Source organism: Varanus komodoensis, unplaced genomic scaffold, assembly GCF_004798865.1.
Source record: "Varanus komodoensis strain SLA01 unplaced genomic scaffold, ASM479886v1 scaffold43, whole genome shotgun sequence".
Taxonomy (NCBI): domain Eukaryota; kingdom Metazoa; phylum Chordata; class Lepidosauria; order Squamata; family Varanidae; genus Varanus; species Varanus komodoensis.
Genome location: NW_025335985.1, coordinates 4,068,300 through 4,091,558, shown reverse-complemented (window position 1 = coordinate 4,091,558; position 23,259 = coordinate 4,068,300). Strand labels below are relative to the sequence as shown.

Genomic DNA, 23,259 nt, shown 5'->3' with positions numbered 1-23,259 from the left:
AACTTCCTGCCATGTTATTTCCCCCCATTGTTGTTCAGTAGGCAGCTGCATCGCTGCCCCCCAAAATTTATAGCAGACTGTCTAGCCAGTTTATTTTTAATCCTAACTTGCACACAATGAATAGAACCACTCTTTCATATGGAGTAAAATGGAGTTTTATTTTAACTTCTAGGTTCTTCTGAAGAAGTTCCTGCTGTCTTGCTTGCCAAATTTAGGAAAGCTAAGACAAACAGGGAGTGGATCGTAAATGCTGTTTTAGAAAGGCACTCATGGGTACATGACCTGACTCTTTTGACATTGTCAACCTTAATACAAGCTTCCCTCTTCCTTCTGAGCTCTCTAGCCTTTCACTGATTAGGAGACATTATACTCATGCTCTTGGCAGGCCAGTAGGAGGTACAGAATGAAGACAGCAGCTTTGGAAGACACTGCCACCTTTCCCTCTCTTTCTCACTCTCTCATTCTCTCTTGCTCTCTGCCCACCCCCACCACAGGTTAATTCTTACATGTCCCCTGCTGGGAGCTTGATTGCAACGAGAATGTGAAGAGGGAGGAGAAGGCAGGAAGAGGTCCCTGTGAATTTCATACAGCATCAGAATTTACTGGTCCAAACTGGGATTTTTGGCTTCTGCAGAAGCTAAATGCCTTCAGCACAGCAAAGGATTTAATTAGCCTCCACAGACTTCTTTCCTCATCCATCTTTAATTTATCCCACCCTGCTGCAGGCAGCAAATCATAGCAAAAAGGATTAGGTGTGATGTTGGGTTCCAGGAAGTGCTCAGAGGCTTGTGTGTAAAGCGCCTTACAGCACTATCAGCAGATACGGCTTTTAAATATGCTTTACAGTTTAAAAACAGCAAGCAAAACCCTCAGCTGCCTCACTTCAGAAAATCAATTACGGGATATACAATCCCCCAACCTTACAAAGTTCTCCAAAGTGCCACCCCTTTGAAAGGATCCACTTGACCTACAGAATTATCTCTTTCCTCTCTATGTTCCCAAATCCTGTTCTTTTTGTTTTCTTCCTTCTTCTTCCCCCTCTCTCCCCTAGTCTTTCTTTTTCATCTTTATTCCATCCACAGCAAGATTTGAAGAATTCTCAAGAGGAGAGATCAGTGGGAAAGTGAAGTTCTGAACTGTATTTGGCTGTATATAAACAGATAAGAGGGGATTTTTTTCTTTCTTACTTAACTCTTTGAGAAAAGTGGATACACATGGTTGGAGAGGAAAGAAACTAAGACTATTGTATTAGCTAGATGTCATTATCTAGCAATAAAATGATAAGATTTAATTAAAATGAGTTATTTTGTGCATGTGGAGGTGGGGATAAATACTGCTCATGTTCAATCCTATTCATTTCTACACAGAAGTAACTCCAATTACGTTCAACAGGGCTTACCCACAGTAAAGTTTACACTGGATTTCCATGGAAAGTTTTGTAGTCTTTTCTTGCACTTTTTGACACTTCTGTGGAAAAGTTTGTAGTCTGCATATTAACTCTGAAATTAATATTGAATTGTGAGTGTGGTGCCACAGGCTTAATAAACTGCCTACACCATTCTGCTCCACTTACTTGGCTACTCTTTCAGACCAATGCTATGTGTGTTTTATCACCTAAAACCACCCCCTTGTTTGAATTGTGGTGAAGTCCTGACCCAAAGTAAGTTATGGGGAGGAAAAGAAAATACATGTTCACACATAATAAATAGGAGGTAGAGAAGAGTTGTGGGAAAAAAAGGAGGAGAGATTGGTGTATGGAGGGAACAGAATGTGTATGATCCAGTTGTCTTTTTTTTTTTTTTTTGCAACAAGATCAGTCAGTATTTAATCTCTAAAGCAGGAATACTGAGGCTTTAATCTGTGTAGGATAGATTACTATATATGCTGAAAGGGGAGCCTATAACTGCTCAGTGGTGAGAGACAAGCATTCTGCACATGCTTTGAGGAACTTTTTATTTCACTGATATTTTTCCAGTTGCTACAGCATAAATAAATTTGATCTACAAATACACTTTTTAACAGGTTCTAACATATATAAATATATGTCATGGCCTGTGCCTCAGAACTCTTAACTAACAACACCACTTAAATGGTGTTCTGAGATGTCATGTTGTGCAAACCCAGCTGCACTAATAAACCATAGTTCATTTACCACAGACAGCAAAGAAAAAGAACCTATAATTGTCTGCTTGTGAACTCTTTGTGTTAATCCATGGGTTAAGTCATGGGCTGTCATGATGTGTGAATCCAGAGATATAGCTTGCCCATGGATTATTTCACTAGGCTACAGGGGCAATGGGTGATAGTGGCTTTAAAAAGCAACACTAATACCAATACTATGACTTCAAAAAGACATTTGGGATATAGGGATGAAGCAGGCAAAGGTGAAGAGAAACAAACAAACCAGGTATTGAGAAAATGGGGGGGGGGCGATTATCTGCCAGACAATGGAGTGAAAAAAGTCACTGAAGTCAAGGGAGAGGCCCACATCCAGACTTCACACTGGACAGGGCCATACACCCTATTATCATCCAGCCAACACTGGGGCTGCTAAAAGGGAATCTTTTCTCCAATGTCAAAAAGATTCTGTATGTCTGATCAAAAGAATTGGTTAAAAAGGGCTGATTTTCCTTGAATAGCTGCCCTTTTCTCTATGCCATATCACAAATCCCTTTCAAAATGTCCTCCAGTCTGCCATGGAGTACAGGAGGGCTTAGCTGTTGTTTCAGCAAACAAAACTCCAAGGGCACTTTGGGCTGAATGAACTAATTTCACAGCATTTCAGATCCTGGCCAGAGCGCCTTCTAGATGCAACACAACCTGGAAAACAGTTTGTTTTAAACTCACCCATCATTTTGTACTCACGCTACCCAATTTTAGTATATTCAGTTATTATTTCACTGAACTCCCTTTTGTTGAAGAGTGATTATCCAACACATCTGAAATTACCTGGTTTTATGTGCAATAGACAGAATCTACCTTTGCTATAATGAATAAAAAATGAGGTCAGTGGTTACTACATGATGTCTTGGAATAAATGGGGCTCTTGAGAATCCAGCACATGAGTCTAATTTCTATTTCTGTAGTTCTGACTCAGGTAGGTGTGAGATACACTGCCCCTTCTTTAATAAGAAGCAAGTTAATAACCTTATTCAAAGTGACCCTCTGTTCTTTTATTAATGGCTGTTGATTATATCCAGGGATATTACATTTCTTAATGGAATTGCAATTCCTGTCAAGTATAATCCTTTGTTTAATAATGATCATAACTTAGTATGGGAGTGGGTGATTCTAAAGTAAATAGCAAGATATTGACTCATATCACATGTAATGACAACCCAGGGTTAGTTTAAACAATAGATCCTTGGAGTCAAGTGCAAACAAATAAGTGTGCTCCCTCCTGCACACACAGCTTCTGCTTTGCCAAACACCCAGAAATCATGCATTGAGTTGTTGAGGAGTAAACAGTGTGAAACTTGAACCCATGGTTTGTTGTTGGCTAAGTCTGTGATATTTAACCTTCAAACCCTAAGTGCCAGATTCTGACATCATGACTGACAAGTCAGAAATGGGGCATTTCTGGGTTGCTGAATAAAGCAGCAGTAGTTAGTGGGAAGCAGCATCCTTGTTGCTCACTTTCATGCCACTCTGCCATTTAATGGGTTGCTTAACCTATGAAATGGAATTATATGTGAACCAAGTCATCGATAAATATCTAGATACAGGCAGGCATGTGCATGATGCATGCATGTCTGAATGAAAAAAATTAAAATAATATCAGATACACATACAAACACACAACCAGACCTTTATGTTTAAGCTCTAAAATGTCTGACGATCAAAACAAGAGTATTTAAAAGAATCTATTGCATGTGCCTACAAAATAGAAAGAAGCCTGAGGAATGAAATATTTCCCCTATGTCCATTTAACCTTTCAGGAGAGACTCTTCCATCAAAAAAGGCTATGAAAGAACACATACCTGGCAGAATCTAGCAGAAAAAACTGGAGCAGAAGAAGAGATTCAGTGATGCACATGATTCAGCAGAACTGCTAAGAAGCCTCAGCATGTATGGTTCTTGCATTTATATTGACTAAACAGACGTTATGAGCTAAACCTCGGGATGCTGCCAAAACTCAAAATCAGGAGGGAGGTTTTCTATGTACAATGTATTATGTTTTTAATAAATTCTTCATGTCCATATGTGTAGCAAGCTTGGATGTGAATCAAGCTGTAGTATTTTTGTTATACAAACTGAGATTGACTACTAGTGCCTAAACAATCTGCAGGGGGAAAGCATCTAAACTCCATCATTATTACATTTGTCTGAATGTTTGCTGGTTTAACTCGTTACTTTGGAAGAGAAATATAAAACTTAACAAGTTCATGGTTGTGGGTGTTCTCCAAACCAACCAATGTAAACATTTGTCTATGGCATCTAAAGAAACAATGATGTAGGTTAATATTCAGCTCTTGTTTAACTCATGGCTTTTTAATTGTGACTTACTTAGCTTTTCCTCTGCATCCAGCTTGTCAACGGATGTCTTTTCTCTAGTACAGGACAGATTTTTTTCTTGTTTACTAAGTAAATGTTTCCTTTAGACCTGGGCACTACTGGGTTGCACTGTGAGGGAATCCAAGGAGGAGAATCTCAAGAGAGAAGTGGTGCAGTCTGCAGCTGCTGGCAAGCCAGAGGGAGATCTGGCCTTTAGCAAATGGAAGTGCCTCTTCCACAGCTCCTACTTGAACTGCTTATGCCAAAGCCACTCACTCACACCACAACTGCTCGCACCAGCTCCATACCAATGTCATGATGCTTAGTGTGATGTGAAACTACAGTTCCAAAAGTTCTCTGTTGATGCAAATGTGCAACAATTTGAATATATATATTATAACGAGATATTGGAATAATGGATAACTTTTATCCCAGACTGGATGAATTTGTAACTTGACAAACAAATTACAATTCCTTAGAGTAAGTTCACCCATCGCTACCTAAGTCATAAAGAGAAATCTCAGAAATGAGAGCAGAATTCTATCTTTTGGTAATTTTCACAACAGTATCAAATTCTATCTTTCCCCTCAAAAACTCTAGTTGATTAATTAAGGCATCTAGGGATTTACTATATGACTACAACATTTTGCAAATTGTATAGGTCACCTTCAATATCCACTTATTTCTTTCTTTCAATGAAACCTCATCTTTGATGTTTCTGGCCCTCAGTTTAGCGGAAGCAAGCTTGAAATACAATTTCAGCTAAAAACTCCCACCATTTAAGGAAATCCAAGTTTTAGCTGGGAGGGCAAATATTTGTCATTGTTTAAAGCTTAGCATCCATCTTGAATCAGGAGCATCTATTAATTTTTCAAAAATCTTACTTTCATCTCTTCTCCTCTATTTATGCCACTATATTGAAATTGGGAGATAAAAAGATAATACAACCAATTACTATTTTATTGATGAATTAATCCGTTTTGATTAGACAAACATTAGCAGAAATTGTGGAATTTCCTTAACTTCCTGTTCATGGTGAATTTGCAAAATTTAACACTATTTAAATTGAAATCCAAGTACAAATTGGCCCAACAAGAGGTGACTTCAAAGAGTTAAATGAGGAACTTCATCTCCCATTGATTTATGGATTTAATCTAAACATAGGGTTCTAAGGCCTGGTCATGTGAAGAGTGGGGGAGGGTGAGCAATTTGAGCATGTGCTACAGATATTGGTAAACTTTCATCAAATGATGCTGCCTTGATGCTGACACCAGAGGGGAAAATGAAATTGAAGTCAACGAATTAAAATTATAACGAGCATGGAGTCATACAGCTCTCAAGATATATAAAAGATTTATCAACTTGACCTGTAGCACATTTCTGCACTAATGAGGAGAAGAAACTTGAATGAAAGTAAAGTGATAATAAATTTAACAATCCAAAGCTTTAAAAGATTCTGGTATTAGAAACAGAGATATGATCAGAAATTAATGATCTTAATGTTTGGACTGAATAAGTGGTTAATTTCTTCAGTTTTGAATATATATGGTTTTTAGGCAAGCTCATAAAACAATGCATTTTTCATTTATTTTTGAGAAAATATTACAGCCAAGCAATTTAAAGTGTCAATTGTTTCTAAATTAGCTTGAAGTGTTAACCAATGGGTACAAAAGGGGACATATTTGGATAATTGTGATTCCAGTTTTACATTGGGAAAATATAGAAAATTCAGAACAAGATGTTAGGGTACAGACAAAAACCAATCAAGCAGGTGTCACTTAGTGAAATACAGGAAAAAAATCACAACTGACAAAATCACATGCACATGCACAAAACAGAACCCCAAGCTGCTTAGCCACTGAATTCCAGGCTAAGTGGTAGCAACAAGATCAACATAATACTTGTTTAATGGCATGTTGGTTTGTAAAGCAAATGAAATGTAGAATAGGAGCTTTAAGGAATTATATTAGAGGGAACTCCTATAAAAATACCCTAAAAAGCCATGCTGAATTGACAATATAGTCACCAAGTCATTTAACCTTATATTACCAAATACACACAAGAAAAATAATAAAGTAATGTGTTTACCTCTCTGGAACTGGGAGCTTGGGGCAAAGCTTATCAGCCCTTGAATCAGTAGTGTATTCAGATGGCTTTAGTTCATAGCTACATAAAGTAGACCCTGTTCAAACAAAATAAAAACATGAAATGAAGAACATTGCTTGAGAGGTTATTACACTCTGGTTATTCTACAGACTGACATCAGAAGCATGAACTCTGGTCTTTCCAGTGATATCAAGAGAGAAATACAACACACCTTTATTGAATTCAATGTTATATTTTTAGGAAAAGTAAATATTTCATTTCTATGTTTAAAAAACACTTTGAAATATGGTTTGAAATTATTTCTATTCACTAGGAAAGAAACAATTGAAACCTACTTGGAACATTTTCTACATGAGACAATGCCCTCCATAATGCACTAGTGGCTCACCATATGTACTGATCTGGTGGCATGGAAGGTTTTCACACAATAGGACCAAACATATTATGGCTACCATAGAGAACAGCCACCTTACAGAGCCCATTACAAGCTGACTCCATAAAGTGATTGTAATGTCTACACAGGATCTTATTTAGGCCAGAAAGTGGGCACAAAGTGGGTTCGCATGACACCCATTGACCTAGATGACTTCCCATAAGGCAACAAGCCATCCTGATAACCCCCCCCCCTTTTTTTAATGGATCGTCAATCCACAATAGCTTGTTGTGACATCTGAACCCAGCACAGCAATTTCATTGTGAATTACAGGAACAGGCTAGTGAGCCACTTGGCAAGAGCAGCTACCCTCCTCTACCCTTCCTCATAATCTTTCCCAAGCCACCACCAGTTTCAGCTCTTCCACCAATACGCACCTTCACTAATACACAAGCAGCAATTTGGAGTAATAGTCACTCCTTTTTGATTTTGCCACTCTTTTGGGTTGGTCTTTTGCACAAATGCACATGAGTGAATGTCCAATACAAGTAGTCTTACTCTGTAAGTTTCAGTTTTCAAATAGAAATGACATAGGTAATAGATCTATAAGGTGAGACTGCATATAGGCCAATATGCACACAGTTGCCAGCTGTGAACTTGCCTGGCTGGCAATTCAGAGAAGTGCTAAAATGAGGTAAGTGTCAGTTCAGCACTCATAAACCAGAGGATTACATTACTAGCATATTTTCACTTTTTTACCCTTTATTTTTCAGTTGACAGCTAGGCAATTCGAAGTTGGCCATTGTGTACAAATTAGCATATGTTTCATGTATGCTACTGCACTTAGTCCCTTTGACAACTGCAGCTTACAAGGCCATTGACATACCAAGGCTACACATATCGGGCTGTCATAAGTGTGCACATGTACACCTGCAAAAATGTGTCAAACATCATCATCATCATCATCATCATCATCATCAAATGAACACAGTTGCACAATGTTCAGGATCGAAACATTTTAAAGCAGCCTTCCCCAACCTTGTGGCTTCCAGACATGTTTGGACTGCAACACTCAGAATTCCCAGTCAATGGCCCTGCTGGATGGGAATTCTGGGAGTTGTGGTCCAAATGCCTCTGCAGGCCACTAGGTTGGGGAAGGCTATTGTAAAGTGATCCCAACTGTGTGTTTTTTTAAGCTTCCAAAAATATGATTGCAGACAAAAAAAAACTGGCAATCAGAGGAGGAAGGGGGAGACACAACAGGTTCTGCCAGTGTGATAACAGTAGAATAAAGGACATTGAGATACTGGCTGGAGGACCAAAGGAGAAGGAAATAGGGAACAAGCCACCATGAGCTCAATCATTTGTTAGGCACACTGTTAGTTGTTTTGCGAACAACCCACACTGAATAGCTTATTCTCAGGGTAGCTCAGTGTGCCATGTGAATGTGGCCACCATCTTTGTTTCAGTTTCACATGATTAAAAAGGCCAGTATGTTTCAGAACTCATAGAATGCCTCACATCATGAGTCCACGTGTTTACCTATGTCCCATCAGGAAAGAAAAACCTGTGAAATACCAATTGCTCAGAGAGGTGTATCAAGTCTTTCATTTAAGCCCTGTTTTCTTAAAGAAGGAGCAGATATACTGCCCACTCCTGCAGAAACCACCCCACCTCAATGAAGAACAGAAACGGGATCTAATGCAACAGATCAAAGGTTTGATAAATCCATAATTATGCAAGTTCCATTCTACTAGCTGAGTTTAAGCCACCTAGCTAGCAATAATAAATTGGCATTGTTCTCTTAAATAATCCCACCCACTGTGAACTAAAACAAGTCATTTAATCCCACAGCTTTAAACTTGTACCAGTGTGTTGTAAGTTATAAGCACTAGTGTAAGAAGTACATTTAACGTTCATACCGCAGAGCTCACAGCACAACAGATCTTTTATTAACATCGCACATTTTGACTGTTCTCTCTTTCATCGCTTTTAGAGTTTCAAGCCCTACCACGCCTATCTGGAAACAGTTTCTGGTTATAAGTACACCACTGAAAAATCTTTCCTGAATTCCAAGACTTCTGTGGAGAAGTCTGTGGAGAACTGGAATGGAATCCTATTTGCATATTTAAAGCATATAGTCCTCTCTGTTCACTAACTTCCATGTTTCAACTGAAGAATTTCAGTGATTTTCCATGGTCCTTGCAAACATTTTGAACATTAACATCAGTTGTCTTTGAACTTTCTATCCCATGGGTTCTATTCGGTCAGGAGTGGATCTGCACCCACTTTCTCCTTCCAGGCAGGTCAAAAACAAGAAGAATCTTAACTATTGCCTTTATTATGTTAAAGTGGACAGCCAGGGTGGTTTTCTGATACAAAAGGAGTACCATATTTTTCCGTCTATAAGATGCCCCCATGTATAGGATGTCCCCCACTTTTCTTACCAATCTCCGAGTGAGCAAGCTGCTGCTGCGCGCGCCTGCCGCCTCCCCCAGAAGCAAGCCCGTGCCCACCTCTCCCCTGAGCGTGCCCGCGCCCACGATTGCACCGGTCTCCCCCACCTCCCAAGTGTGCCTGCGGTTCTCCTCTTGGCCCCCCCATGTATAAGATGCCCCTCCATTTTTAGATAAATATTTTAAAGAAAAAGTATAGTCTTATACACGGAAAAATATGGTATTTCAGAGGTCTTTAGCAAAACACATACGTCAACTTCAGAGTGAGCTAATTAGATAGAGTTTACCACTCAGGCCAAGAAGTTGATTCCAAACGGAATCCCTTTCCTCTCTTCCCAACCAAATGGGGTTAGCTCAGGGAAGTTTCTGCTGCATGTGAGACAGAGAGAAGGTATAAGTTATATCCCTCCTTGTTCAGCACTGACTCCTCATGAACCAGGCTGGTGATGTGTTTCTCACTAGTTGCTTGGTGTTGTGAGGCATGGTCCTTCTTCCAAGAAAAATGCTACTTCAGAGTTCCTTTTCAGAATGCTTTATTGTTAAGGATGTTTATCCTTACTGTCAAACATCCCGGAGTTCACCCAGAATAATGTGTTGAACCCTCTGACCCTTCCCTGCTTTTAATCTTCATCTTGTTTTAGAGACTTTCTCCATCGCTGGCTCAGTGGTAGAGCACTGAATTTCCTCTTGTGTTTCCGTCCCTCTGGTAGCTCGAACAACTGAATCTCCTACCCGTGTGGCCTCCTGGCAACCAGCAACACCCCTTCAGGAGGAGGGGCCTCTACATTTGTCAGACTATTCCACTCTTGGTGCACGCCCTGGGTAGCCCCTAAGACTACCTCCTGTTCTTCCATGGGCAGATTGGAGCTCTTGTCATCTTCCACCCCCTGTTCCACCCCTTGCTGGGCTCTCTCTTCTTTCCCATGGGATGGTTGGTTGCCATCCACACCCAAATGGGACAACAGTGCTTCATCTGCAGACATTCCCTGGCCTTGACATTCCAAAACTGCTTTGTCTTCAGTGTCTGAACTCTCATCCCCATCAAATCTATCAACAGACCACAGCCCTTCTGGCCACTTTTCCTTGTGTGTGCACACGACACTTGATTTATCTCGAGGCTTGATGGCCTTGGATTTTCAGCTAAGAGTTCTGACACCACCTTTTCTTCCAGTTCATATCCAGAACTGGCGGTAACAATTTTGGAATGCTGTACTTTGAGAGAAGTTCGCACAGTCTCTACATGTTTTTACTTTTATCTGCATACCTGACACAAAAACCCCTACATACCATATCAATTTCTGCGGCCCAAAATAGGATGTGTTTTTGAATCTGTGCCGCATCATACCTGCTTGGCTTACATGAACTAAGATCACAAATTATAGCACCATTTCCCATGGAACTCTCCATTTTGAGGGAAGTCTGGCAATGAATCTGCCATTACTAATCTTCTCCTTAAAGAACCTTAATAACTTCTTAAGGAGCTCCAATGTTCCTAGAAACATGAGATGAAAAGCTACTGATCTAGAAAATATTGTTCTGTAAAATACAAAAGTCACAAACTGTCAGGTTTTCTCCATCATTCCTCCATGAAGGCTCTTTGTTGGAATCAACCATGGTCATATTTAAGTATCATCTGAACAGGCTTAGTTATTTAAACTGCTTTTCATATATAAAGGTGATATTGGAGATGGTTCACAGTAAAGCATCATCATGGAATGACAAGGCATTGTCACCACAGTCATATTTCCCTCTTTAAAAATGATCATAACTGATTCCTCCAACTTCAGTGAAAGAAGCTGTTGTGGCAGTAGGCAACTGAAAAAGCTAGCTGACCTCAAAAACTAATTGTATAATGCAGGCAGGGCTTTAAAACAGAGCAGAAGGAGAAAAAGAAATAACAGCAGCCAAAAACTATAACTAGAATAAAGCAACCCAATTAACCAAGGAACCTAAGACCTAATCACTGAGAAACAAAGAAAGAAACCACAAAAGAAATATTTGGAGGCCTTATGACAGACTTCCCCAACCTGGTACTATCCAGATGTGTTGAACTACAATGCCCATCATCCCTAGTTGGGAAAGAATGACCTGTGGTCTTTTAAGTCAGCAAAATTATAAAACAAGATCTTGTCCTATTGCTTCCACCCTTGCCAATCCCTCTACACATTTCTATGAGATCTAAAAAATGCTCCAAAGCATTTTGCCTACTTTTTGATAGATAAGTCACTGATGCAAATATAATGCCTGAAGAAAGGGACTCGCATTCCATGCAGTTGAGCAGAAAAACGCATTGTTTCACATTTCTTTCCCTCACCCCAAGTCTTTTTATATTGTCTATATAAATGTACATGACAATACTGACAGATACAGACAATTCTAGGCGATTACGAAAGACTGCTGCTGAGGACCCCACACACGCTACAACTGAACCGTGAAATATCAAACCAAAACATCTTATGTATCCATTACAGCTTTTCAAAATTGCATTTCTATTGCAACAACATCTTTGGGCTATATGCCATCTGGCAGGAATTCAGAGGTTATAAGCTGCCATTTTTCCTTAGCACCTTTGACTACCAAATCTGTGCTTTAGTTCCATTCTTGCTTATGAGTAAAGACAGTTGAAATTAGTGGAACTTGCTTCAAAACAAACATGCACAAAATCGGGCTGATAACAAACAACTCATCTCCAATTATTTCTTAGCTTTGAAGTTAACAAGTTACATTTTATAAAAATGATTCCTTTCTTTGCTTTTCACACAGATTCCTATATTATGCCATAGCAAATCTCATTTATGTTTAAGTCTCTCCCCTTTTTTATCTAGAAGGCACTGTAATAGCTTTTTCTGCACAAATACTACCTATTTCTTCACATAGCGAAATACAACCTTAAATGTACCATGAAACCAAGGCAGCAACCAAGAGACTGAGGCAGCTTCCAGACAAGCCTTTATCCAGCAATTGCCCTACCTCAAGCATGGAATTCTGCAGGGTCCAGATGTTGTTTCCTTACATGTTTTTGAAACCACTTCCTCTGTGTTTTTTCTTACCAGAAAAAAATCCACTGAGGAGGAGAAGACAGAGCCTTCTGACTGGTAGAGCTAGAAGCCTTCTGTCTGGAAATGTTCAAATACTCACAAATCCCATTGTTTGTAAAAGCTTCGAATTCTCATAGTACAGAAGGCACCTCTACACCTAATTCCAAAAGGGATTCTACCTTTTCAGTTCCAAAATCTCATTTGGTGGGTAAAACTGCTTATGCTATAACATTTGAATGAGTTAACTTTAAAAGTGTCAAACCATAGCTTGGTTTAACTTGGTAATCTTCTATCTCAATGCAAGGGAAATTGTTTAAAATTTCTAAGAACCATTTTTTAAAAATAACCAAGTTATCTAGGAATTTTTACTGTATTAGAATTCTTATAGTATTACTGGGTGGACAGAACCCTTTTCCCACAATTGTTAACAAGACAAGAGACTATGCATTAAATGAATGATTATATTTTGGGGCTATGGAGAATGAAAGACTGCCCAAGTTTTCTTGGCTAGCCTAGTCACTGTATTGAATAACTCCTGTTTTCAACTGAAATTAAATGCATCTATCATAAAGGTATGCTATCACATGTATGAGTTTTATATGCCCACACATGCCCTTCTGTTCTCTCCTTCCTTTGTGCATTGTGATTGATGACTTACGTTTGGACAAAGCAGTTTATCTGTTCCCAGAATCACAAGTTAGGATTTGACCCCAGCCTGCAATCCTAACTGGCTGAGGTAGCTGGCAAATTAAGTTTTCAGAAAATCACAGTTTATTCTTTTCTATGTCTAGCACACAATTTATACTCATGAAGTTATCCACAGATTCAAGAGGCATACGTTTGTTACTGGATATTGTTTTTATGTAGACTACTTCATGCTTCCACTTCGTTTCTTCTAAATATCAAATCGCTTAGCTGATCTCTTTCCCACACTTACAGATATCCTAGCCAGAGTTTTCTCATTGAGGCTTTGTAATTACTCAGGGTGAATGCATAATTTGTTCTGCACCCTCAGTACCAAATGCCAGCAAACAGTGGCAGGTAGCTAAGGCTGCATATTGCATGTTTTGTTACTTCAAAACCAATACACTATGAATTTGTGTAACAGTGTGTGATGGTTAAACACAACATTGCCTGCTATTAATTGCATTTTGGCCTACCTACTTAGCCAAGTATATTCCCCAACTCAATTGTCTGTCACATGTTTTGCTATTTGAATGCAGGCAGGACTTCAGAACTTTGAGCAAAGGCATTTTAAATAGGAGTATATAGGTGGTCTTGTTTTTCCAGGACACTGACAACATCACAGTTTTATTGACATTGACAGGAACTGAGGCAGTCTTAGCAATTACCAGCATTTCATTCAGTCTCAAACTTATTTTTGGAATAACTTGGGAGGACTTCCACAGTACAAACACAGACAATTATTTATAATATGTTGTAGTAAATGAGCAGCATCACTCCTTGGAATACAGGTAGCTGGTATTATGACATTTCAGCAATTTTAACATGATCATTAAGCACAATCGCACTGTATTATACCATGGGAGAGAACTCTGAGGATATCAGTCCCTGAAGACTGATACAAACAACACCCAGGTCTTTTTCATTACAGTTGTAAATTTCTCCATGTAGTAGAAAAGAGCTGAAGAAGAATACAAGATTTCAAGACTTTACTGAGTAAAATTGTCCCCCTTTAGTAACTAAGGGCACCTTCAGTTGTATTCAAAGAGCCATTGTGGTGTAGTGGTTAAGAGAGTGGAACTGGGATGGACAATCTGAGTTCTATTCCCTGCTTGAACATGGAGCCAGTCACAGATTCTCAGCCCAACCTACCTCACAGGGTTGTTGTTGTGCAGATAAGATTGAGAGCAGGAAGAGGACAATTAGGTAAGCTACTCTGGGTTTGTTCTAAGAAAAAAGTGGGATATAACTCTAATAAATATAAATAATATAAATTCAGTTGTATTCAAGTAAACCTTAAGCATTAAGTTTGGTAGGGATCAATACACTAGCTCAGCCCCTTATTTATTTGCTACATTTATTCATTTACAACTGCTCCTTGCTGTTCTTGTTGCCCAGGGAGGTTCATCTGGTGCTGACCCTTTATTCATTCTGACGCCCGGCCAAAACCATTTTTATTTGCCCAATCTTTTAAAATTGTTAGTTATAATATATATATATATTATCTTCTGTATTCACCTGGTCCTAATGTTCTTTTACTTTTCTTGCAAACTGTCTTGAGATATTTTGGATATAATATGGTACAGAATTTTTAAAAATTCATTCATTCATTCATTAACAATGAAGGGCATTTGCCCACTGAACGAGCCTCTTCTAACAATGGATGCTCCTCCCAAGATTTCAATACCCTGAAAAATCTTGGTTCTAAATTCTCTGCCGTAGACAGTTGCCCCATATCTGCAGAGGGTCACAAGAATAGCAAAGGAGGAACAAAGAGCTAGCATGATTGTTCCCATGTACACGTGAGAAGGGCACCTGAACAGGGTTTCTGTGTCATCCTCCCTATTGTGGAGTAAAGGTAATAAGTGAAGATAATAAGATTTGTACAGCTCTGATCTGAATATGGGATTTTCATAAATTGGATTGAAAATCAGGGATTAGATTGTGATGTCTGGATAATAAATTCCAAATAGGATATGGTCCAGCTTACTAATTATTTTTACCATGTGATAAAGTGGTGAAGTTAATATGTATAGCCAAGTTTCCTGTCAGGCCAAGATTTCTTTTTAAAACATAGCACATAGACAAGGGATTTATAACAAGTTAACTATCCCTGGGATGGGGGAATTAATTATGGGCAGAATCTAATCAGGGGCTCATGCAGTAGCAATTTAGAATTTTCAGGGCAACTGCATGAGGGAGCTCGTTTCAGAAACAAATGCTTCCACTTGTTTCAAGGTTTCTCCATGGAAGCATTATATCTCCTTTGTTGTGGGTTCTACTTGTTCAACAGAATTAGGAAAATCCATTGCTTGCTGAAGGGAACTGGTGAGGTGGAAAGAAATCAGCAGGGGCATCTGTGCCCATCGGGTTCTGTCCTCTTTTTCCAATTTCTGCATTTCATTCAATCTTCTTGGGGAAAAAAAAGCCTAGGATATTAAGAACATCTTGCTGCAGTAGGTGGCACATTTCCCCCCTTAATTATCAACATTTTCAAGTAAAAGACTCATTTTAACAGTCTACAATTACTAATTATATATAGGCATAGACAAGTACAGCCAGGGTTACAAAGTGCTGACTTCGATTGGGCTTTTTATTCCACCAGCAGAAGCAGCCCATGAGCTTTCTGCTCAGAAAGATCCCAGAGATGGCATTTGAAGGGGTAGGTAATCTTTGCTGAGCTCTTCCTCTATCTGTCCCTCCTAGTGCTGTTTCCCCTGATGTTCTGGAGCATTCAACAAAGATCATCTCCACCTCCACTCCAGTTTTTCTCAGCAAGATTCCTACAGTATATCAGAAACTTCCTAAGGACAGAAAGAGCATTCTCTCTGCTGGTGATGTGACTAGATCCAGTATTTAAACATTATTTACAACTAATTTATGTTTCATTTTGCTTTAAGTCCAATACACAAAAATTCAATAGGCTATAAAGTGCACCTAAATTTAAAGAAAACCTAAATAAGAGCACAAGTAAATCACAAATTCTGAATAACAGGTGACTCTTCACAAAATAATTTGTCATCAAGAATTACCCAATATATTATTAACAGACACTTAAACTGTTTTATATTCAACTAGTTTTTAATTTTAATTTTGGAATACAGACACTGATTCAATTCAAATAAAGCACCAAACTATGTTTTAGAAATTTAGTACAATTGTATAAACTGGCTCAAACTTGGTTTGCATATTCTTCCCTCAAGTCCCATAATTTCAGTACTTTGTGATTCTTGGCAAAGCAGTTTTTTAACATCTGAAGTGGAAAAATAGTTTATTCAAATCCTAATTTGTGATCCTGGGCTGTGAACAAATTATGATTTTCTGCAAACCAGGCAGTGCAGATGTCAGGGCATATAATGGGAGGAGGAAATGTATGAGTCCATTACCATGTTGGTTCAGTTTATAAGTAATATTAAATCACAGTTTGCTACTATGTGAACATATGCTAATAGACTCCCTCATTCTTAATTTAGAAACTAGCCATATTTGCCATTAAAACTAAAATGGGCAACATAAACCATTATTTGTTTACAAACCAGGACAGATCCTGTTCAAACTATAGTCTATGGTCCTTGCTTGTGGACAAAGAATGGTTTGTACAAAACATAGTTTGCCTACTTTGCATGTAATAGCAACTGTGGCTTCCTGCTATGTAAGAAGGGGTGAAAGCACAGTGTGCAATGGGACAAGAACAGACAACTCTTCTTCACATAGCACCAAACCATAATATCTGAATTAAGAAAGTCTGTAAATGTTCAGTTACAACACCCATATGACTTGAGAGAATACAGACAATATGGTTCCAGATAAATTAACCAGATTTCAAATTATTTTAATTATAAAAATTAACTAAGAAGTCTCCCTTGACAATATTATCCACTAAAAGTATTCCAGGGAAATTTGTTTATCTACACTTTTAATCCAACCACCATTTTGTCCGTATGGCCAGCATTTGCATCTATTTTCTAATATGCTTACTTCAAACACAAGTAGCTGCCCCCAAGGTCACACAAAGTGAAGACAGATTAGAGAGTCTTTTCTGATAAAATCCAATGCCTTGGTTTAGGATTAAAGTGTTCATGCTAATTTAAAATCCCAAGAGGGCTGGCACGGTAGAATAAAACTTCAGAGGAAAAAGAATTAAAGCCTTTAAAGCTTTTAAATCAGAAAGAGACTAATTTATACTATCGAACTTTCCTATTAGAGTTTTTAAAAAACAATTCTTCTTACTGTGTTGCAGAGAGTTAAAAATCGACCATGCTAAATTGCATATAATCTTTTATACATTTATATATGTATAAAAGGGCCAAGCAGACTCCATTTTTATACAGGTAGGGCTGCATGCTGCTGATTCGGTTGTTTACCAGTTTCTGTGTAGCCCTTTCTCCTGTTCTAAAAGGCTGGATTGCCTGTCCTAAGGTTTTGTTACTGACACTAATACCTTTAAGCTAAAATAAGCTTGTATTTGGCTGGGGTCACCTACCACTAGAATGATGCCCCTAAGAAATTGTCCAAAATTGAAGTCAGCTCTTGGGCTGAAAGGTTTTGCACATCTGTGTTATAGAGACACGTACAACAGAAACCACTCTTTTCACATACCAGTGATACACACAAATGTTAACACTAACAACAGCAACCCCCTTTACTCCAAAAGGGATTCTGTTTCAACAACAGTATGCATTTATGATTCCCATTATCAATGCATATGTACTAAGAATTAAGCTATTTATGAGAGAGAGAGAGAGAGAGAGAGAGAGAGAGACCAGAGAAATGAAAGCTACATTCACATCTAATGACAACCCATGGATTGTTTAACTCATGAGCTTCTGGGAACAAGTGAGCTGTTCTGGTCCCTCTTCCTGTTTCTACTTCATTTCTGCTTTTGTAAGGACTGCACCATTCCTGGCTTGTTTGTCATGACATACTTATCCAGAACTCTGTTCTGGTATTCTTTCAGGGCATCAAAACCAAGCCTTCAAGAATAATGCAAGAACAAAACCCTGCCTACTCCTCTTTCCTATTTCTAGCTTTTTAAAAATATGACACACAAGGAAATTGTCCTACAGTACTGATAGCACCATAAAATAAGGAGGCACAGTTACAGCAATCACTGTAACTGTAAATACAAAAAAAAAGCCATACTAGAATCTCTCAGGATGAAACTAGCTATATCACAGCCACGTGACGCACCAAGAAAAATAAGCATAAACTCCCCAGCAAATGACCCCCTCATGGATGTTTCTAACTTCATCCAGGCTTACTTCTGGTTTCAGGACCTAGTTGAAAAAAATACTTAAAAGTACCCTGTGTTAGCATTTGCAGAAGATAACTGGCAGAACTGGCAGAAAGAGTTAACTCATCTGCATTTCCCCTGCAAATGCTCCCCTCCTACATTAATACTACAACACAAGTTAGAAACTGCATGCTTGTCCTATAATTTGTAATTATGACATAATGATGGACACATATTGTACAGCTTTTTTCTAAGACACAAAGGTGCATGCCATAAAAGCCTTTGGAAAATAAAACCCAGGATGTACCTGAAAATAAACTACACAGCTGACATAAGACATAAAATACTTACTGCACAAATCACTGCAAAGAAATTGGGTAAATTTAAAAAGGAGTAAGGTGTTCTCATAAAACAATTAAGAAATAGATAATTAAAAAAACAAATAAAGCAGCAAATTTAATTAACATTTTCTGTCAATTTCTGTCACTCATTTCAACTAATAATTATATGACAGACCTGTCCTTTTGATATCTATTTTACTATAATATTAGGACTACCAGTCTGTTAAGGAAATACTGATTAATGTTAATCTAGTTTTAATTGCCAGAAATCAATGAAATCTATACATATTTATATATGAACGACAGTTAATGATGAGAAAGCATAATGTTTTTGTTTCACATTTTAGGATGATGCATATCTATGATAGCGGGAACTCTCTAAAAAAGAACTTTTCCACATGCATGAGAAAAGTGGAAAGGCCTATTTACAGGGGTAAGTAATTCAACAATATTGTATGTGCTTGTCTGTATAATCTGCCGTCTGCCTAATCAAGTAAATATTGGAGCTCTATTTAATGCTGGGCAGAAAAAGAAACAGGATTGTTCTTTGCCTTACCATTAGTATATGCAAATTTCTGAACATCAGCCAGAGTTTTCAGTTCGGTCTGTGGGCATGCTGACACACAGAGGGCAATGGACTTGATCTTCCGATGCACCAGATCTACATTGCATGGCTCCAAAAAAAATACATACCTTTAAGAAAACACACACAAATACACAAATTCAGATTAGACCAAAAGCAGACCAGAATTGAGTATCAGTAAAAAATTGTATTAGTAAAGAAATTCCTAAAACTCTGCATAAACCCTATGATTGTTTTCTACTAGCTATGCTTTACAGAGAACTTAGTAGTTTTGTTTTAAAAACACACATTAGCTAAGATCAAAGTGAAGGGTCTCTGCAATGATGGTTCTATATTCTGTTGTCACATGAATATCCTAAATTGTCTACATTTAGTCACAGGCAGTCCTTACTGTCTGTAGAAGATTGTGGAAGATAAGGAACTGTCATCAAGTCACACTGAGTCTTCCCAAATACACAATTACCTCTCATTCTCGTATGACCCTGTGAATGAGCAACAACTCAAGGTGCACCCAACAAATTAGTGAGCTCACCATGGGTGAGCCTTCCTCCTTGGTCTTCCAGAAATTAATCCAAGAGATTTGGCAATTTGAAGCTGCATTGCCTCTTCCCCCTGCTTGATCACAAATTCTTGTGTGTTAGAACTTCTCTTTTTTAGAATCTTTCCCAAAACTCTTAAGTGACAATGTCGGGCATCTCTTCCAAAGTGCCCAACAGGCAGAGTGGAATGGCTGTCAGTGGTTTCTCACCCCCCTGCTTCAGAATCAAATATGCACAAATATTAGAATATATATTGTCAAATGTAGCAAGTTCCTGCTATGAACACTGACCACGCAGACTGCAAACAAGTTATTCTGTTACTCTGCATTCACTAGACATCTTTCAAACATAGAAGGGAAAGCAAAACTCTGTGGGATATTTACATGTGAAAGCGGGTGGGGACATTTTTCACTTCACAGTGAGATTCTCAGGGTTTATAGTGTTCCCCATAGGTCCTAGAGGCCCCTCCTTTTCCTCATTTTCTCAAGTCCCCCGCTACTCAGGAAAATAAAGATCATGAGGCCACCCCCTTTTTGCAAACACTTCTTTGGGTAACTATCAACAGAAAGGCTTTTCTTTTTTAAACGGTCTGGCAAATTAACACAGATTCATGGTGTAGAAGGCCTCTTACATGGCACAGGAAAATAACATCTTATTTTGTCTTACAAAATGATACAACTTAAACAGCTTCAACATTCCCATTATAAAATAAAATTTACAGTAACAAAATAAGCACTGAGCCTGTCCATTGAAACCTTTAGGGTGATCACAACTACCCTACTCTCATACAAAACTACCAGGGAAAAGTTACTTAGTAAGAATATGTTAACACCTTTCACGCAAAACAGAATTCTCAATGTGTTTTGACAGATAAAGATTGCTGAAAACAGATTCTTATTTAAAACAATTTTCCACATCACTGATCTGTAATTCAGTAGATTTTTAAAACGATATATTCATAGGTAACCAATTCTGTCCACAGCAACTTAAAATAGCTTATCTTAGGGCACCATCCCACGAGGCTGCCCATAACCCTCAGAAGGTTACAGGCATTCAATCAAGCATGGGAAATCAGATGAAAGGACTGCCTCAGCACTTAGACTATCCTATGAAAAACACAGACATCCTTTTTTTTTTTTTATTACTTGGTACGTTAATAGAAGTTTCTGCTAGATTTTACAGTAGGCATTGCACAAGGGTGTAATTTACTTAATTTTTTTTTGTTAAAATATCAGTAAGTAACTTAGAGGATCTGTACAGTGAGCTATGGAAAACCGTACCTGAATGGTTAAAGAGAGCTTAATACAAAATACTAAATACAAAAGGGAAAGGTTACCACACCCTGAAAAGTGTAAGAATACCATTATTAATTAGCAAATACTTTAAAAGCAATAACAAATAACCAAAAACTAATACTGAGTATGAAATATTTGATCCTATAATGAAATACAAAATCATGACTTGAATAGAAAAAAAATGTTTACAGGATGCTTGCAATATTATTTGCAGGATTCTTGACAAGAGTGCAGGTACTCTAGCTGAAATACCGAGCAGGAGCGGCAAGGAGGTGGGGAGCATCTCCAGTACTCCTTCCACTCTGCACTGGATGCTCATAAGCCTGTGAGTTTGGGGGTTTCAGGCATCAAGGGCACAATTGATAAGATAGTATTCTAAGCCACTTTCAGACCATCTCCCTAGGTCTGCAGTAATAGATGCCCTTGGAGGACTTGATTGTTTACAACTCTCGTTATTCCCTTTCTGATCATCACCCTGAGCCTGAAGACAGGCTACATTTTAGGATGATGCAGACAGTGCAGATTCAGCTACATAAAACCTGTATTGCAGCAGCAGCAGCAGCAAATGCATCAAAAATGTCTGCTTTTTGCATCACCCTGCTTCATGAAGAGATTGGGAGATCTCAACTGTCTGCCAATTTTTGTTGACCTTTTGGTTGGCCTAATAAAGGTATTATGCTAATATAGATTTTGGATATTCTCATCTTTAGTAATCTTAGTACTTAAATACTTAGCCCATCTGTGCCATTAATGCTATGCGAGGGTTACAATACACTTGAGACAGTTTACAGCAGTGGCTCACACAGTATGATGAGAACTAAGGTTAAAAGGGAGCTAATTACTAAAATTCTGAGATTATTTTCATTCTTATTGTAATATGTGCCACAGAATTCATTTCTCCATCACATTCAGCAGCAAGCAAATTTCCTTTCACTTACACTCATAGTACTTATTCTGATGTAATTAATATGTGGACAGCTCTGTCCTTTGTGGCAGGTACTTGGGGGGGTTTTTAAGCAACAATAATAATTCTGAATAAGACTGTTCATTACTATGTATCTTCAAGGCTGAATGTGTCTATGTGCATGTGTGTGAGAGAGATAGTTTATGTGTGAGAAACAACCTCTCCCTCCCTCCCTCCCTCTATATATAATATATTCATATTTGTTTACTTATTTAATTCGTTTTTATACTGCCCAATAGCTAAAGCTCTAAAGGTTAAAATTAAAGAGAAGTTAAAAACACAATAATTTAAAATAACAAAACCATAATTCCACTTGGTATGATTCAGCACAGAAGCACTGCAGGAGTACATAAGAAAATGAAATATATAAAAAGAATGTTAGATTGATAAAATGCTGGAAAAATAAAAATGTCTTCACCCGGCACCAAAAAGAATACAAAGTAGGCACCTCTTTGGGGAGCTCATTCCAAAACCCCAACCAAAAAACCCTCCCTCTAGTAGCCACCCACATCACTTCCTTAAGGGGCTTCCAGGGAAGGACCCCCAAAGATTACCTCGGGTTCTGAATAGGTACATATGGGAGGAGATGGTTCTTCAGATAACCAGCCCCCAGGCAGCTCCCTGTCCTTTGAGACAGTTAAGAACAGGTTGAATATCATCCAACTGAACAGACAACCTCTTCCCACAACAGCACTTCTGCCTTGTCTGGATTGAGTCTCAGTTTGTTGGCCCTCATCCAATCCACTACCATGCTCAGACACTGATTCAGAGCGGCCACTGCCTCATCTGGGTTTGATGAAAAAGAGAGGTAGAGCAGTGGTTTCATGTAGTTATGAAATAGCACAGGGAACAAATCAGATTCCTGAAAAATCCCTGGCATAACCACCATAACATAGAGCAATCTCCCAACACCTCCATCTGGAATCGGCTGGTCTAGTAGGAATGTATTACTGCCTCCTACTCTTAGCCTACCCAAAAGGATACCATGGTCGATGGTATCAAAAGCTTCTGAGAGATTCAGGAGAATCAACAGGGTCATACTCCCCATCTTTCTCCCAGTGAAGGTCATCCCACAAGGTGACCAAGGCAGTTTCTGTTCCAAAACCAGGCCTGAGGCCTGATTGAAATGGATCTAGATAATCTATTTCATTGG

At 38.5% G+C, this 23,259-nt stretch overlaps 1 protein-coding gene across 2 annotated transcripts in view; it reads right to left on the bottom strand.

Annotated features, from left to right (window-relative positions):
- SLC44A1 (solute carrier family 44 member 1) overlaps positions 1-23,259 on the bottom strand; it is a 95,661-nt gene that overhangs the window by 33,414 nt on the left and 38,988 nt on the right. For both annotated transcript variants that reach the window (XM_044443951.1, XM_044443952.1), the window contains exons 4-5: positions 19,282-19,418; positions 6,583-6,676 (exon numbers count right to left, since the gene is read on the bottom strand). In XM_044443951.1, the coding sequence (XP_044299886.1) occupies positions 6,583-6,676; positions 19,282-19,418 (231 nt within the window). The remainder of the gene's footprint in view (positions 1-6,582; positions 6,677-19,281; positions 19,419-23,259) is intronic.